The 16877-nt window shown below is 40.3% G+C and overlaps 1 protein-coding gene across 1 annotated transcript in view; it reads right to left on the bottom strand.

Moving 5' to 3' along the window:
* Positions 1-1303: 1303 nt before the first annotated feature.
* The window catches only part of Lvrn (laeverin), a 51537-nt gene continuing 35963 nt past the window's right edge, over positions 1304-16877 (bottom strand). The window contains exons 15-20 of the mRNA XM_038332127.1: positions 15687-15781; positions 13221-13328; positions 12192-12365; positions 11650-11787; positions 6381-6456; positions 1304-1444 (exon numbers count right to left, since the gene is read on the bottom strand). Coding sequence (XP_038188055.1) covers positions 1304-1444; positions 6381-6456; positions 11650-11787; positions 12192-12365; positions 13221-13328; positions 15687-15781 — 732 coding nt within the window. The remainder of the gene's footprint in view (positions 1445-6380; positions 6457-11649; positions 11788-12191; positions 12366-13220; positions 13329-15686; positions 15782-16877) is intronic.

Below are 16877 nucleotides of genomic sequence, written 5' to 3'. Positions count from 1 at the left end.
CCGATGGTCTTCCTTTCTGTTCCTGGGATAGTCTTTCCCGTGACTCCTCTCGTTAATAAAGTCAGACGAAACAAAATTCTAGGCTTCTAGTCTTGTCTGGAAGGTCTAAAGTCTTTTCATTGATAACATGTTTGTTCATCTTTACAATACTACTGTGAGGTAGATAGGAGAGGAGCGATTTTTACCCTCATTCTGCAAAAGCGCCAACAAAATGTAGAGAGAGGAAAAAGGGCTGGATGAGAAACACAGTGTCTGAAGCAGGAGCCGTGTGCTTCCTTGTCCTGTTTGCCATCGTGTGTAACAAAACTAAGCCCTTTGCATGTGTCACAGGCAGTGACTCTTGAAAGTCCAGTGCTCCTCCATATTGCAAGTAGCTTCAGCTTGGTCAGCCCAACTGGCTCTGCTGAGTCTGGTGAGAACTGTGCCCAGGCTTGATATTCGGTTCTTTTCATTTGGAGATTTTCCTGAGCCCAGAAGATTAGTCTGAAGGTGCTACTGTCACTGTTTTCCCTCAGGGACTCTGACTAAAGAGCATCCATCCACAGGTATCCAGGCAGAGCTTCCATCCCCTTCAGATCCTGAAGGCACTTTGGAGATTCTACAATCATTCATCCTTTTGTGACATCGTCTAAGAAAGTCACAGCCAGGTAGGAGCCAATGTTGTAGGCACTTTAGGGAAAAGACTAGGAAAAGAAGACCATTGTTATTAATATTACTATTTTGCTTTGGAGGCATTTGATATGACTCCTAAAATTGTCCGTGGCTCCTTTTACAGTCTTGGTTAGACTTGACATTCTTTGGTTGTGCAGTCTCCTAGTGATCTCATTATTTCTGGCTTCTCTTTCTTTGCCCTGCCATGTTGTGGTCCTATTAGTCTTTTATTTTTAAACTAAATAAGGCATGGAGTTATTTCAGGCCTGGATTTCCATCTGACTAGACTATATTCTCCATTAATGCCACTGATTCAATGCTTCACTGGCCTTCACCTCAAAATGAGCGAGCCTTTCCTAGGTCAATCTGTTTTGGGTTGTTTGCGGTTGTTTTTGAAAGGCACTTAAAATTGGTGACTTTATTGCTCAACAGGAAGTAGAAGTTTGCCCAGATCCATGGCAGTGTTGCCAGACTCCTCAGCAATCACTGATCCTCGGGACAGGTGTGAAAACAGGAAGGACATGACTAAGTAGAAAAAACATAACCGAAGTAAAGAAGACATGCAGCTTTCCGGAGTCGCTGAATATGGAAGACAGAACTGTGAGCAAACAAGATTATAAAATGCAAGAAGCATGCTGCAAGTGGCCACAAATTATGTGTTTTTCCGAAGCCACTCAGCCATCCTGGCAATTCTCTTCTTGTTTTTCAGATTCTCCGTCTTTATTGCCTGTAATTTGGCGTGCGCCGCAATCTTCTGGTGCTCCTCCAACACATTTCCCAAGAACCGCTGCAACTACAAGGACAGAGACAAACTGATCAGCGATACCAAACTTCTCACTGGTACAAAAGAAAACAGAGTTTGCGGCAAAAAGCAAAACGACTTTGCAAAGAGGCAATGACGGTTGGGAAGGAGTAGCCATGTAGACCTCCGTCATGTCTCCCAGGGAAGCTGTGACCGAGACAGTGTGATTAAGACCATACTTCCCCAGCAGGATGAAATGTCAGCTGAATTGTTCATGAAGTAAGAACTTGGTCTTATTAATTTTTCTATTTCCGAAGTACATCATAGCTCTCAAAAAATAGTTACTGATTATGTATTGGACATTGCACAAGGTTTGTGAACAGAGACACAGTTCCTTTGGAAGTGGATCCGGGTTTAGAGTTGTGAAGGATACACATGCAGAGGGCTTATCCAGTCTTCCTCCATGGCTAAGGAAGGCCATGGAGGTCAGGCCTTCAATGTGTGGCTGGGCCGACCCTGCTTGAAGTCTCCGAGAAGGCAAGAGACACTGAGAGGCCATTGTGTGAAGCTGTGGAACTAAGGCCTGGATTGCACTGGAGATTCTAAGAGATCAGAGGTGCCAGAGCCAAAGAGACCTTCAGACATGGAGTGAGCTAGGCCAAGGGTAAGAAGTGTGTCGTAGGCAGCAAAGCTGAAAGGGCATAGAGTTACAGAATTTGGAGTCTGCCCTGCCAGGTTACTGTTTTTCTTTGATCCAGTATTTTCTTCACTATGTTCCAACTCCTTCCTTTAGTAATAATACTACATATTTTGTGCCATTGTATGTCAGAGTCACATAATTTGCCTCTTGGTTTTACAGGACATTACAACTAAGAGAATGCCTTGAGTCTCAGAAGACAATGGAGAAAGACTATGGAGACTTTGGAAGTTGGACTAAATGCATTTTATATTATGGCACGACCAGGAGCCTACTGGAACCAGGAAGTAGAATGTGGTGATTTAAATGAGAATGGCCCTCATAGGCTCATAAATTTGAATGCTTTGTCTCCAGTTGATAGAACTGTTTGGAAAGGATTAGGTAGTGTGGTCTTGTTGGAGAACATGTGAACATGTGTCACTGGGGGTGGGCTTTGAGATTTCAAAAGCCCATGCCATTTCCTGTTCTCTCTCTCTCTCTCTCTCTCTCTCTCTCTCTCTCTCTCTCTCTCTCTCTCTCTCTCTCTCTCTCTCTCTCTCTCTCTCTCCTTCTCTCTGCCTTGTGCTTGTAGATTGAGATGTAAGCTCTCAGCTACTGCTCCAATGCCATGCTTGCTGCCTGCTGCCATGCTTCCTGCCATGATAGTCATGGACTCCACCTCTCTGTAAGCAAGCCCCCAATAAAGCCATGATGTCTTATCATGGCAACAGAAAAGTAACTAAGACAGAAGTAACAAAGGGAGTAGCTCTAGAGAAACAGAATTATAAAGGCAAATTTATTAAGTATCCAGAACAGACTTTAGAACTCACATCTGCTATACATATAACTTTTTACAACTTGTGAAAAAAAAAGGAAAAATAATAATAATGGGTTGTTGCTTTTAGCATCTCTGGATAAACTGACTAAAGAATGAATTTTATGATAAAAATTTGCCAACTTCTTGTATCTCCGGATACAGGGATAAAGGAAAAGAATGAACTCTGTGATCAAATTAACCAACTTATAGCATCCCTGGATATAGTGGTGAGAAAAACATAAATTCATTGCTACAGTTGACCGGCTCCAGATGCACAGACCAGTCTGAAAGTCGCTAAGCATGCCCTGGAAGAGAATCTTCTCTCCAGCAGCCATAGAACTCAGGTGGCAGGAAAAAAAAAAAAAAAAAAAACCAACCTCAAACCCTCATTATATAACTGGCCGAATCACAACAAAAATTCAGTCTGGGGAGGTATTAGTAATTAATGTAAGGGCATTGATTGGTAAGGAATAGGATCCTTCAGCCTGGGATGGAAATGTGTCGGAGGGATCTATTGAGGCTGAGGACTCTGAACTTCAGATCCTGAAGGGTTTATCTCACCCAAGGAAACAGTCTCTCCACCCTTAGCAGAGGATGCATTTCCACTCCCGAGTTCTGTAATGTAGACTTTTCTGCCTTTGCCCTAGGAAATTAATCCTTATTATATGCCCAGCCAGGAGTAATCTTCCCTGATGGAGATACCAGACAAGATGATAATTCTGATAATTCTCTCGGGGCCCTCAAATAGTTGTCTATATCCCTATAACCACTCACCCATAAGTGGATACTAGCTGTAAAGCAAAGGATAAGGAGCCTGTAGTCCGTGACCCCAGAGAAGCTAAGTAACAGGAGAACCCTAAGAGAAACGTACATAGATTCCCCTGGGAAAGGAAAATAAGCAAGATCTCCTGAGAAAATTGGGAGCATGGTGTAGGGGGAAAAAGGAGGGCAGGATGGGAGAAGAAGAAGGGGGAAGTAGAGGGAGGAGGACAACTTGAGGGAACAGGATGGTTGAGATGGGGGAAGGACAGAGATGGAGAGCAAGGAAAGAGGTATCTTGATCGAGGGAGCCATTGTAGAGCTAGCAAGACACCTGGCATTCCACAGCCAGAGAAGTGTGACCGTGGGCCGACATTCGCAGAACTCACTGGTCTCACGACATTCCCCATGATTCTGAAGCAGCTGATCTAATTGGGAAATGAGACGGGCTTTTGAAGACACAATGACAGCACTGGTTAGGTGGCAGTATCCTGGAGGGCTGGGCCAAGATTCTCCGGATGCCAGTGTATGCTTTTCAATATATGGCACGATTTCTCCCATAATCAATATGCATGGCACAGAAACCAAGGCCTGGTAAAGGGACTAGTTCATTTCCTACTGGTCCACTAGGGGCATTTTTCCTTCCTTAAATTCTGCTGACCTAGAAGGTTTGGTTCCAGATGGAAGAGTACTGCTGCCTGGAGATACAATAAGCATTCCCTCGAACTGGAAGCTTAGACTTCCCCACTTTGACCTTCTGATGCCCTTAAGCCAACAGGCAAAGAAAGAAATAACAATGTTAGGAATCCAGACTACTAATTGGATTCTGCACAATGGAGGTGAGGATGTTTATGTCTGGAGTACAAGAGATCCTGTAGGGTAGTGGTTCTCAACTTTCCTAATGCTGCAACCCCTTAATATAGTTCCCCATGTTGTGATGTACTGGGTGGTTTTGTGTGTCCGCTTGGCACAAGCTAGTCATCAGAGGAAGGAATCTCAGCTGAGGAAATGCCTCCTTGAGATCCAGCTATAAGGCATTTTCTCATTTAGTGATCTCTGGGGAGGGTCCAGCCCATGGTGGGTGGTGCCATTGCTGGGCTCCTGGTCCTAGACTCTATAAGAAAGTAGGCTGAGCAAGCCAAGAGGAACAAGTCAGTAAACAGGGGCCCTCCACGACCTCTGCATCAGCTCCTACCTCCAGCATCCTGCCCTGTGTGAGTTCCGGTCCTGACTCCCTTCAATGATGAACAGCAATGCTGAAGTGTAAGCTGAATAAACCCTTTTCTCCCCAACTTGCCTTATAGTCATGGTGTTTCATTATAGGAACAGAAACCCTAACAAAAACATATGGTGATCCCCAACAATAAAACCATTTCATTGTTACTTTATAACTGTTTTTGGTACTCTTATAAGTTGTAATATAAATATCTAATATGAAGGATCTGACGTGTGGCCCCAAAGGGGTCTCAACCCACACACTGAGAACTGCTACTTTAGGACATCTCTTGATGTTATCATTCTTATGATTAAAGAAAAAGAACAATGACAATAAACCCATCCAGGCAGGATGACAAAGGTCCCAGACCCTTCAGGAATGAAGGTATAGGTCACTCCTCCAGAAAAAAATAAGATCTAATGAAGTGAGGAGGAAATAAAGAATGGGTGGTAGAGGAAGGTAGTTATAAACACCTGCTAAGGCCATGTGACTAGTTGCAAAAAAAATTATAATTGATTTGAGGGTTTCTGTCCTATTTGATAAGAATGTGTTATGCATATACATATATATGTATGATATTTGTGTTTTCTTTCCTCCGTGTTTTTATCATGTAGTGTAATACCAATTGAGGTACTACCAGTGTTTATATGTAAGTTATAAGATACTAAAACAATGTCCCCCCAAGTGACATGTCCACATATTATCAAATATATAATACATTTGTGGTTGTACATGGGATAGTTCTATCACATTAGACATAATTATGACTTGGTTATTGCTTCTACTTAGAAATTAAGCATGACAAAGAAGCTATTGTTTGTCAAGTTGACAAAAAATGGGCATGTAATGGCTAATTTGGTTGTCAACCTGACTACATCTGGAATTAACTAACCCAAGCAGCTGGGCACTCCTTATGAAGGATTTTTCATGGCTGAATTATTTGAGGTGAAAAGATCCACCTTAAACCTTGGCCACACCTTCTGGTTGGCAGGCTACATGGAAGGACATGGAAGAGGGAAGATTTTACTTTCTGCTTGCTTGTCCTCGTTCTCACTGTCAAGTTCAGCATTCTGGTGCTAAGACATTCCTTCACTAGTGTTAGAACTGAAACCTGACAGCTCTCTAGGACTTTCTTGGGACTCCAGCACTAGATTGTGACTGCTGAGACATCTAGTTTTGTGGCCTGAACAGCTATGGGACTCTTGATCTTTCCATTAGGAGCCAGCCATAGATGGACTACTTGGTCTACAGCTTGTAAACCACTCTGATAAATTCCCTTTGTGTTTGTGTGTGTGTGTGTGTGTGTGTGTGTGTAAGAGAGAGAGAGAGAGAGAGAGAGAGAGAGAGGGGGGGGGGAGGGAGGGGGGAGGAAGAGAGTGGGAGAAAAAAGAGAGAAAATGTAAACTCCAATCAGTTCTGTTCCTGTAGAGAAACCAGGTTAATGCAATACCAATAGCACTAACAAAGCATGGAGTGAGACGGTTCAGACAAGTGTATGATTTTTAATTTCAGTACTTACCTCCATAACCTGTAGGTCTGTACTTACAGTCCTCCCTATCACCCACACCAGAGCATCTACTGATTCTGGTCCATACCTGCGAAGCAATGAGGTGCCAGTCAGAGGACAATACTGCCTGGCAACGAAGCCGCATGTTTCAGCAATAGACAAATAGTACATATGTAGCCTCATCAAGATCGCCCTCGCAAATCTAAATGAACATGTATGAACTTGTTCAGCTTCACCTTGAAGTAGAAAATCTGTAATGTAGAGAACTAGAAACACTAAAGAAATATTTATATGTACGCAACAGAATTGGCAGTTTTATTAAAATATTAGTATAATTATTAAAGCAGCAATTATATGTATCTATTCAATGAGCAGTTAGAATTCATATCCAGTGTCTCAAAGCAAGAAACTTTATAAGACTGTAAATAAATAAGTAAATTATGGCCCCTCCAGAAATGATAGAAAATATGGAATAAATTTCAAAACCACTGACTAAAATGCCCTGTGGTATATTTAGAGTGTGGTGCTTTGTTTGTTTGTTTGGCATGTTCATTTCTACCTTCTGAGTCTCAAGGTGTCTCAGTACCATGATTGTTCCAGCTCCATTTAGGAAGCAAAAATTGTCAAGAGTTTCAAGGAAAGAACAGATACATATTGGTACAAAGTACTGCTGTAGCATGGGGAAAAAAGAAGTTTTGGATGAATTAAAAAGAAAGCAAAATTGAAATAGGATTATTATAGTGGACTGAACAAGAAATAGTCAAGTTGCTTTGGTAATTAATATGCATAACTGATTTACTTAAAAACTGTAATTGTGAATTTTCAAATTATAAGAGTTATTGTAAGAGTTAGTTATCTACAGAAATCTGAGTGAGAGGGAACTAGCATGTTAACCTCTCTGAGTCCTAGACGTAATGGAAGCTGAAGCTCCCTGAGTGAACAGGACCTTGTGTGCAATTCAGGCGAGCAAAGCTGGCATTGTGGCCCAGGAGAACAGCTCTTGGTTCTCCATTCTAATTATCCAAGTAGAGAAAAACTTATGAGATAATACAGGAATCAAGTTTCCAAACAGGAAATCTGTCTCCTGAACTAAAGATGTGACTTCTCTACCAGACATGGGAGAAAGCAGACATCAAGAGGTAGGAGTGAGGGAGCAGGCCTGAGATAGCAAAGTCCACAGGAGGAGGACTGAGCCAGCGAATTACACAAGAGCAGGAGTGGACACAGATTAGGGGCATTTATGGAAACAGGACTGAGCCAGTGACCTAGGCCGAGGCAGACCTGAGACAACGAACTCCACAGGAGCAAGAATGGATCCAGACCAGGAACATTTATGGAAACAGGACTGAACCAGTGACCTAGGCCAGAGCAGGCCTGAGACAGCTCTGCTCTACAGGAGCAGAGCAAACCCCCGGAGGGCCAAGCAACCTCCAGGAACACAGAGTGACCAATGAGGTGACTGGAACTGTGGCACTGACTGCACCACTAGGAGCAACCAATTGAGCCATGGATCCACTGGCACCTGGAAGATTGATCACCAGAGCCACAGATAGCCCCCACTACACCAATCAGAGGAAAAGATAGGTAGATGAGGTAAGAACACATGCAACACCACAAAGAGAAACACGACACCAGTAATAACTGGTGACCCTACAACAACAAGACTTGAACAACCAAATATAAATGAAGCAGAAGAAAAATGGCCTAAAAATAACTTGAGAAGAATATTTGAGGCCCTTAAAAGGAAAAATTCCCTCAAAGAAATGGAGGAAAAGACAAACAAAAAATTAAAAGACATCAACAAATCCCTTAAAGAAAACCAAGAAAAAAACAATCAAACATATGAAAGAAACTATTCGAGACTTGAAAATTGAAATAGAGACTATAAAGAAAACACAAACTGAAGGAATTATAGAAACAGAAATCATGAGAAAATGATCATGAATCACAAATGTAACCATAAACAGCAGAATATAAGAGATGAGAGAATCTTAAGCAGTGAAGATACAATAGAGGAAACAGACTCATCAGTCAAAGAAAACATTAAATCTAACAAAAGCTTAACACAAAATATCCAGGAAATATGGGAAACCATGGAAAGACTAAACCTAAGAATAATAGGTATAGAAGAAGGAGAAGAAATTTAACTCAAAAGCACAAAAACTATATTTAACAAAATCATAGAAGTAAACTTCCCCAACCTAAAGAAAGGCATGCCTATGAAGATACAAGAAGCTTACAGAACTAGAAATAGACTGCTTTCAACAATACATAAATTTTACTGCTTTTTCAGACAAAACATTAGCAAAATTGAACAACTCTCCTAATATAAATCAAACCATAAAAATAAATGTATTCAATTACATTTGTTTTTAAATTAAAGCAAATTTAATTGAGTATAAAATACTCTTTGTAGTAGAATGTGCAAAATAAGTAAACTAAATTCAATTTACCCTAAATATAGCATCTTCTATGAATTTAGTGTTCACTGGAATAAAATATAGAAGTAATGACGCCAGAATTAAAAGTTACTGCACTAATAATCCTAAAAACTTCATGAAGATAGTAAGACCCATTTAGAAGTTTATTTTTAGGGATTCCTTCTATGATTGTATTTACTGTGCTTATATAAGTAAGTTAAATCAATTGTGAGACAATCAACTCTTTTGAGAGTAGAATTTAAGCCATAGTAGGAAATGGCCACCACTTCCCTGCTCTCCATAGGCAAGAAACATTCTTGTGAGAAATGAAACTGAGATGTGAAGCCACCGAAATTAAAAGCAGTCTTTCTCATTATTAAGGCCCTTGAGGTAGGGCACAGACTCAGTGCAGAAAAAAGTCGCACAAGTAGCCAAAAAACATCATTGTATGTCTCTCCCCGGTTTCTGCTACTCTTGACATCGCTAGGGCACATGTGGCAGAATAACTGAGCCGAGCACCCTTGCATTTTGAAGTGAGAAATCTGTCCGGCTAGAAACAAGCTCTCTTGGTTTATTTTCCAGTCTAGCGAGAGGTGCCAATGTGAGGACAGCATCACAGCAGGACACGAGCTCGCTCCATGGCCCAGGTGACACTGCATATTTATTTCAGGACTTAGTGAGTTGTTTAATGCCATTTGAAGTTTTAATTTGCACCCAAGCTTTGCGTGAAACAAAATGAGGGAGGGGGACTAGTTTGGTTTCATCAGCGTTACTCCACTGACTGCTGTACCATAGTGGAGATGTTTTTTAGCCAGGCTGTCCAATATGGTCGCTCTCATCACACTGGACACTTCAAATAGGGATAATAGCACTGACAGTGAATTTTAACTTTTAAAAATGTTAATTAATGTAAAATTGAAATATCTACATGTTAGTTAGTGGCTATGAGATAGAGCAAAATAGGCTTATGTAGTTTGTTGCTTGTTTGTTGTTTGTTAGGGTCTTACATTGTAGCCCAGACTGGCTTGGAATTCATTATGTAGCTGTATCAAGTTTGCTGTGAAGTCATGGCAATCCTCCTGCTTCAGGCTCCCAAGTGCTGGGAATAGAGAATGAGATTCCACACTCAATTCAGTATTATATAATTTTTTTTTTCGGGACAGGGTTTCTCTGTAGCTTTGGAACCTATCCTGGAACTAGCTCTTGTAGACCAGGCTGGCCTCGAACTCACAGAGATCCGCCTGCCTCTGCCTCCCGAGTGCTGGGATTAAAGGCGTGCACTACCGCCTGATATATAATCCCAATTTAAAATTCAACTTCTACCTTCCCAGTAGGGAGACTGCTAAGTAAGAAGGAGATTATCTTTAATGATTAACAATAGAAAACATAACTCATTCCCCAATCTGAGGGAATCTTAGAAAATGTAAGTAGAAAATTCATGTGGTCTGCTAACACAATAAACCAAGATTTGTATAACCTTAAACAAAAGATAGGAACAGTAATTTTATAACATAAGTATAATATTTATATTTCTATGATAAGCTAAAGAAATAGTGTAATATAAATGAGTTTCATCTCATAACTTTAAATTTTTTAATTAAGAAAACCTCATCCCTTTTCATGTTCTAAAGGTGTTCAATAGGTATTTATAAAACATCCATTTCTTTGTTCTATGAAATATTCGTGCACATCTGTGGCCTTCAGTACTTATATTCTTACTATCTGGGCATGGTGGGCATACGGTCACATGGCTGTATTTCTAGTACTTTGAAAGGTTGAAGACTTAAGTTTTCAGCTACTTAGTGAATTCAAGGGCTTGGGTTTACATAAGGCCCTGTTTTGAAAACAAACAAACAAAAAAATTATGAATATGTTTTTATTCTGAAGGTATAAAATTCTTTGCTAAAGGTATTCTCTAAGTTTTCAGCTTCTTGGCCCTTACCCATGTTTTATCTGCTAAATTGATAGTGTCTAAGTACTAGCAGGGATTGTTAATTTTTATCTTTTAAAAATACATGGCTGTGTAGTGTTCTAGAAGCAGCAGCCCACAAGGGCATGCTCTCTGATTCTTACATGCTAAGATATATTTTGAAGAAGACCTAGGAAACAAGATCTAATCCTAAGGGTTAAGAACTGTAAAAACTTGGTAATACAGAATCCAGATAAAGAAAAGAAATCTAAGCGACATTTGCAACATTCAGGTTAATGTTGTGATACTGTTTCTTAAAGCCATGTGATAGGCTTCATGAAATACATAAGTGGATATGCTCATACCAAAACTATGGTTCACTCAAATTAGTGTTTCTTAAGAGAAATTTCTTGATGGGTATAATGGGGAAAGTGAGATAGATAATAACATATGCAAGTCCATTTTCATACAGAAAGCCAAAATTAAGGGTAAGTGATCTTTTAGATTGTGGTGAGACAAAATACAGGAAAAAATCGTCATCTTTTTCAGTGAGTGAAAGAACTTTTGTGACATAGCCAAACTGAAGGTGACTTCTCCCTAGAAAGTGACCGAGGGGCCATGAGCAATGGCCACAGCCTATAATGTTTGGACTCTTTGTTTGCTAGCCTATGGTGTCTAGAAGGAGCCTTGCTTCCCCTTTATGGAAAGGCCTACATCCAAGCGCATCCTGGAGGCACTGAGAGGATTAAGTGGGTTAGCAAAGAAAAAGAACACACGACATGGAATAATGTGGGTGGGTAGGGAACGGGTCTGATCAAAACACATCTTACACATGCTTGAAATGTTCAAACAATAAAAAAAATTATTATCCAAACTGTATTCTCTGATCAAAATATGAAGAAAAGGAACAATTAATGACCGAAGTGAAACTGAGCCTCGGGTTCCTTCTTACCTTTCAGTCACAGCGACCCAGTTGTTGAGTAGAAAGTCCTTGGCAACGTACTGGCCAACTTCAGATGCTGCCACAGCTTCTACTACATTTGTTTCATTAAAAGGATTTGGATTCACAGTGACAACATACTCCATAAATCTACGAGAGTCCAGTTGTAAAATATAAACACGCTTTAAAATCCCACAAAAAGTTAATTTTTGTGAATTTTTAAAAAGCTCAAGGTTATGCTGGGTGTTAGCGGTGCATGCCTTTAATCCCAGCACTCGGGAGGCAGAGGCAGGAGGATCTCTGTGAGTTCAAGGCCAGCCTGATCTACAGAGCAAGTTCCAGGACAACCCAGAGTTATACAGTCAAACCCTATCTCGAAAAACCAAAAAATAAATACATAAATAAGTAAATAAATAAATAAATATAAAAAAGCTCATGGTTCTAGGTTCATAATGTACAAATATGACAAATACGCTTGTTTCCCTTTTCCTCTCTTCTGAAATATGAGTTATGTTTCTCCAGCAAGAATGTGTATGGTAAACTGATCATCTCACCTGTTAAGTACCCAGGGCTCTTTACTGCAGCTCATCGCAGGAATGAGACGGCTCCCTCTCTCTTCGTCTTCCTTAGTTATATTGATGTAAAAACTAAACAGAAAGTCCCACTCCTTGACACTACCCAAAGCAATGCCGTTGCATAAAGCCACTTTTTGAATCGGATGAGGTATTCTGGAAGGCATAATGGGAGAAGGCATTCCCCTGTGGTAGTTCAGAACCACACTTATCCAAGTAGCCACATATTCAGATGCAGACATTTAGTAAAGCTACTTGATATCTGAGCCATAAAGATTAAAGAGCTAAAGGGAGCAAGTAGGGGAGCTATCGTTAGCATTATGATAAGAAAAGGCCATTTGCTTAACAGAGTGGTTGAGTTTTCAAAGAAGTAAATTATAATAGCGCAAAACACATTAATAAAGTAGATTGGTCTTGCCTTTCTTTATCACATTGCCTTAGAGTTCATCTGAAGTGGCAAATGAAAGGCAATGAAATCCCAAACACCAGAGTCTCTGTTCTTAATGAGACTGCAGACTCAGATGGGAGGCTCCGACACGTTCACAGATAAAACATTACCAAACAACTCTAAAGAGGAACCTATTAAGATGTAAAACCAGCCCTGCCAAACTGTAAGTGCTTAGTGGAAGAATAATCCTTCAGCAGTCAAAGGCCTCGGTCTCAAGTCACTACTGAATGAGTCCTAATGTGTACTTACCCTCAGACCTAATTTAGATCATCTCTTTTCACTCGGGAGGCAGAGGAAGCAGATCTCTGTGAGTTGGAGGCCAGCCTGGTCTACAGAGTGAGTTCCAGGACAGCTAGGGCTACACAGAGAAACCCTGTCTCAAAAAACAAACAAACCAACAGTATTTTTTTTTTCCAGGAAAGGGTGTGTGAAAAGGAATTGAGAAGCTCAACCAAGTGAAAGCAAAAACGATCACTCCCAACTTTCAGCAATACCACCAGGGTAGAGACACTGCAGGCGCTGACGCAGGAGCGGAGCAAGGGGAGCAACACTGTAGCCCTTACGCAATCTTTGGGTCGGCCATCCATTTTTTGAAAAGCTCTTTGGACAGCTGGAGACAGTCTTCAAGACCCAACCAACAGGCAGTTTCAAAAACTTTTTCCACTGATAGTCTTGAAGGAAAAGACAAAGCGAAGCTGTTAATTTTGAAGTATCACCCTCATTTTCTCTTCTTCTGAGAGTGTGTGTTTCACATGACAATGAGAACTTTAAAATATCCTCTTGCAACACTGAGTTTTTCTCTTTTAAAAAAAATAGCTTCTATGATGATGAACTTATTAAAGATTCATAAAAAACATTTCAGAGAATTTTTGGGCACCAGAAAAGCTCCTAACAAATAGTATCTTTTAAAATTAGAAATAAATTACTACCCTCACTCATCTCCCTCAAAGACACATGGGTGTGCACACACTCCACATCTGCTGTCAATTTTCTTTCCCCTCATTTACAATAATCCCTTTATGGATTAAAAACATCCGTAGCCTATCTGATCTAAGATGCTGAAAAGTTTTCTTTCTGATCTAATATGCTAAAATGTTATCGCCATTCAGGAAAAGATTCTTTATCCCTCTCTACAATTTGCTTTCCCTTGCTAAGAATCAAATGAGTTCTGAGCAAGAATGAACACAAGAAAGCCATGCTCTGGTGTGTGTCTTGCTAGAGTCACCAAGTTTGGGGTCTTGGCAAAAGAAGCCAGTGAGTCCTTTGTCCCACCCTCCGGTCTCAACACAGCCTCCTCTGACATTATGATAAGCAGTTTTGGAATGTGCACAGATGGAGGTCCCCTGACAGATACTCTTAGAAATCTGTGTACGTGTTCGCTTTCTCTCCCCACCCATCCTAAACTTGGGCTAGCTGCAACAAGATGGGATTTTGTGAAAATCAGCCTCTCCCAGAAGTTGCTGGAGCAGAAACACTAGCCCAAGATGCTATGAAATGTAAGCTACTTTAGTCTGCTTTAGGAGAGCCTAGTCTGTGTCTGGTTAACACATGTGCTGCATGGTTGAGTATCTTTGTGCCTTCCAGTTCATTCACACAATCTCCCCTCCCATACACTGTCTATGTACCTACCTATCCAATTCTACAGGCTTCTAATAGACTCTGGCATTAATTTCTACTCCCTCAGCAGGATACTACTAAGTAAGAATGATTATATTTTTGTGTATCTTTACTATTTGTTTGGTGTGGTTGTTTTAAGTTCGATGTTTCTAGAAGCTGTAGCTATAGTTGTTGACTACCATCCATCCACCTCTAAGTCTAGAAGTCTGACATCCACACACAAACAGAACAGAGGTACCATAGCTTCATACTGCCTTTCAGCTCCCTTCTAAGCCATTATGAAAATGTATGGAGTCCCCAGAGGACAGTCATTTCCAGTAATTAAGCATGATCATATACAAGTGACTGATAAGTACTGACTGTCAACCTAGTTCATATTTGCATCAGGGTACACTTCTTGCTCACAAGAGTACAGAGAAGTGTTAGGTAATTGGCTAGACACTAGCAGGCTGACAGCACCTGAAGGATGGACCCCATCTCATTATCAGCCCTAAGCCCTCATCCTCTGTGTCCCTAGTAACACCTCAGTTTTGCAGGAAGGGGAAGTATCACCACTGTCTCTCTGAGAAACTTAAGACATAAAGAGAAGGGAGGTGCAAGTAGCGGGGCTTTGTTGAGGCCCATAACAGCAGAGGTTGTTTCTTCCTCATAAAACATGTATTTTTAAAGATTTTTTTCCTTTAATTCTTTTTTTATCTGCTTCGCTCTATGAGTTATGGTCAAAAGAGCAGGATAAGAGTTGTGTCTCTAACCCTGTGTAGAGATGTGACCTTATGAATTGCCAGAAAAATTCCTACCTAGCAAGAGGCTTTCTGGTAAAGAGCAAGGTTCCTCTTCTGAGTGTTAATCCAAACAGGCTGGCTATAAGAAAATGTCCCCTCAGAAGAGGTTTACTTTTCAACATACACTGACGTGTAGGTAGGCACAACTCTCTGGATGTCATCTTTCATCCCTTAAGGTTACCCCTCTTTACTCTGCAGCAAACTCTGTCTTCTACACGAAGTCCTGTGTGTCTTGTCTGATTCTTTACAATAGAAAATACAAAGAGTAGGGAGCCAAGAAATATCCAGAGAAAGTCCACTTTTCCCTTGGTAGATGTCCTTAGCACAACCCTTCACTCATACCAGGAACACTTAAGATTTCCATCAGTAGTTTAACTTTTACAAACACAGAGTTTAAACTTCCAGGTGCGCACGCATGTGCCTTGCAGGTCGATTAAGAACTCAAGCTATTGCTTCCTCTGAAGACATACATAATCCACCAGGTCTGGAGTTACAATTCTCAAGTAGCATACAAACTCAGTAATAGGTACTAAGATTTTTGTTATTAAAAAGATTCCCTTTCACAAATCTAGAAGCTTATCTATTAAGATGAGTTATTTTATTCAATTTTGACAAATTAAAAATACTTACAGAGCTAAATAATCATCTTGTAATGCTGCCACATTTTTTCGAATTAAAGTTGAACAAGTATTCCATATTGAGTTAATTCTCTTTAGTAAATACTTCTATAAACCACAAAGAAAAGTTACCATTATTTTTGGGCACAAAACACTGAGTTCCCAGCATATTATTATTTATCTTAAAGATATTAATAGAGAAGCTACAGAATTTTTTTCCAGAAATGATCTTTGTCACTGAATATACTGATTTATTTTTAAACTTCTTCAGGTTCAGTTGCTTCACACATAAAATCACAAGAAATAGCACAAAGCAAAAGCCTAGTAAATGTTAGCAATTGCTCTCATTTGCTCTCAGCCCAGATGTATCATCTGGCAAATACAAAAGTCAGACACTCATTAACATGACTGAGAACCAGCTAGATTCTACCAATCCACTGAAACTCTCTGAGGCAGCCCAACTGTCAATTGTACTTATTTGGCCAAAACCAGTCATCAGAAGCCAGAGACCCTCCTGTAAGTCACCCTCCTTACACTCGGTTAAGCTCCCAACACCACTTTGGATATTAGGAAAAGGAGCATCTGGATGGAACCTGGGGTGTTTACGACATCACCCTCAGAATGACCCAGCAACTCACTGGCAATCATCACTCTCTGGTTTGCTCGTGGACCTTGGCTGTCCAGCGGTTGCTTCTAAACATCTATTCTCATCTTCCTTCCAAATCCTACTGAAGAGCTACTGATGGGAACTTTCACTTTTCTGTTCCCTCACTGATGGTGGCATATCATAGTTCTGTTCATAAGTGTTAATTTCTTTCTCTCCCTAATAGTGACAGTGGCTTTGAAATTCTTATTTTTCTGGAACATATTTCCTAGAATGAAATTGCTGATTCCCTTAAGACCTAAGTATTAGGATTAGGGTCGTGAACACAGGGTTGATAAAAAAAAAAAAAACTATTGATTTGCCTACAAATCTCTTTGGGAAATTGTTCCTGATATATACTGTTTTTCTATAAGAGGAAGATATATAAATTACTACCACTTCTGGGATATTTTTTCTTTTCTTTTCTTCTTTCTGTCTTTTTGTTTGCTTGTTTTTTAGATTCATCCTCACTTCACTAAGAATGTAAAACCCTGCCAAGCTTCTCCCTTACTCATCTCTAAGGCCCTGTCTATGGCTAATAGATTTTATTCTAAGAATAAT

This window comes from Arvicola amphibius, chromosome 5 (genome assembly GCF_903992535.2).
Source record: "Arvicola amphibius chromosome 5, mArvAmp1.2, whole genome shotgun sequence".
Lineage (NCBI taxonomy): Eukaryota > Metazoa > Chordata > Mammalia > Rodentia > Cricetidae > Arvicola > Arvicola amphibius.
This window is presented reverse-complemented; position numbering and strand designations above follow the sequence as displayed.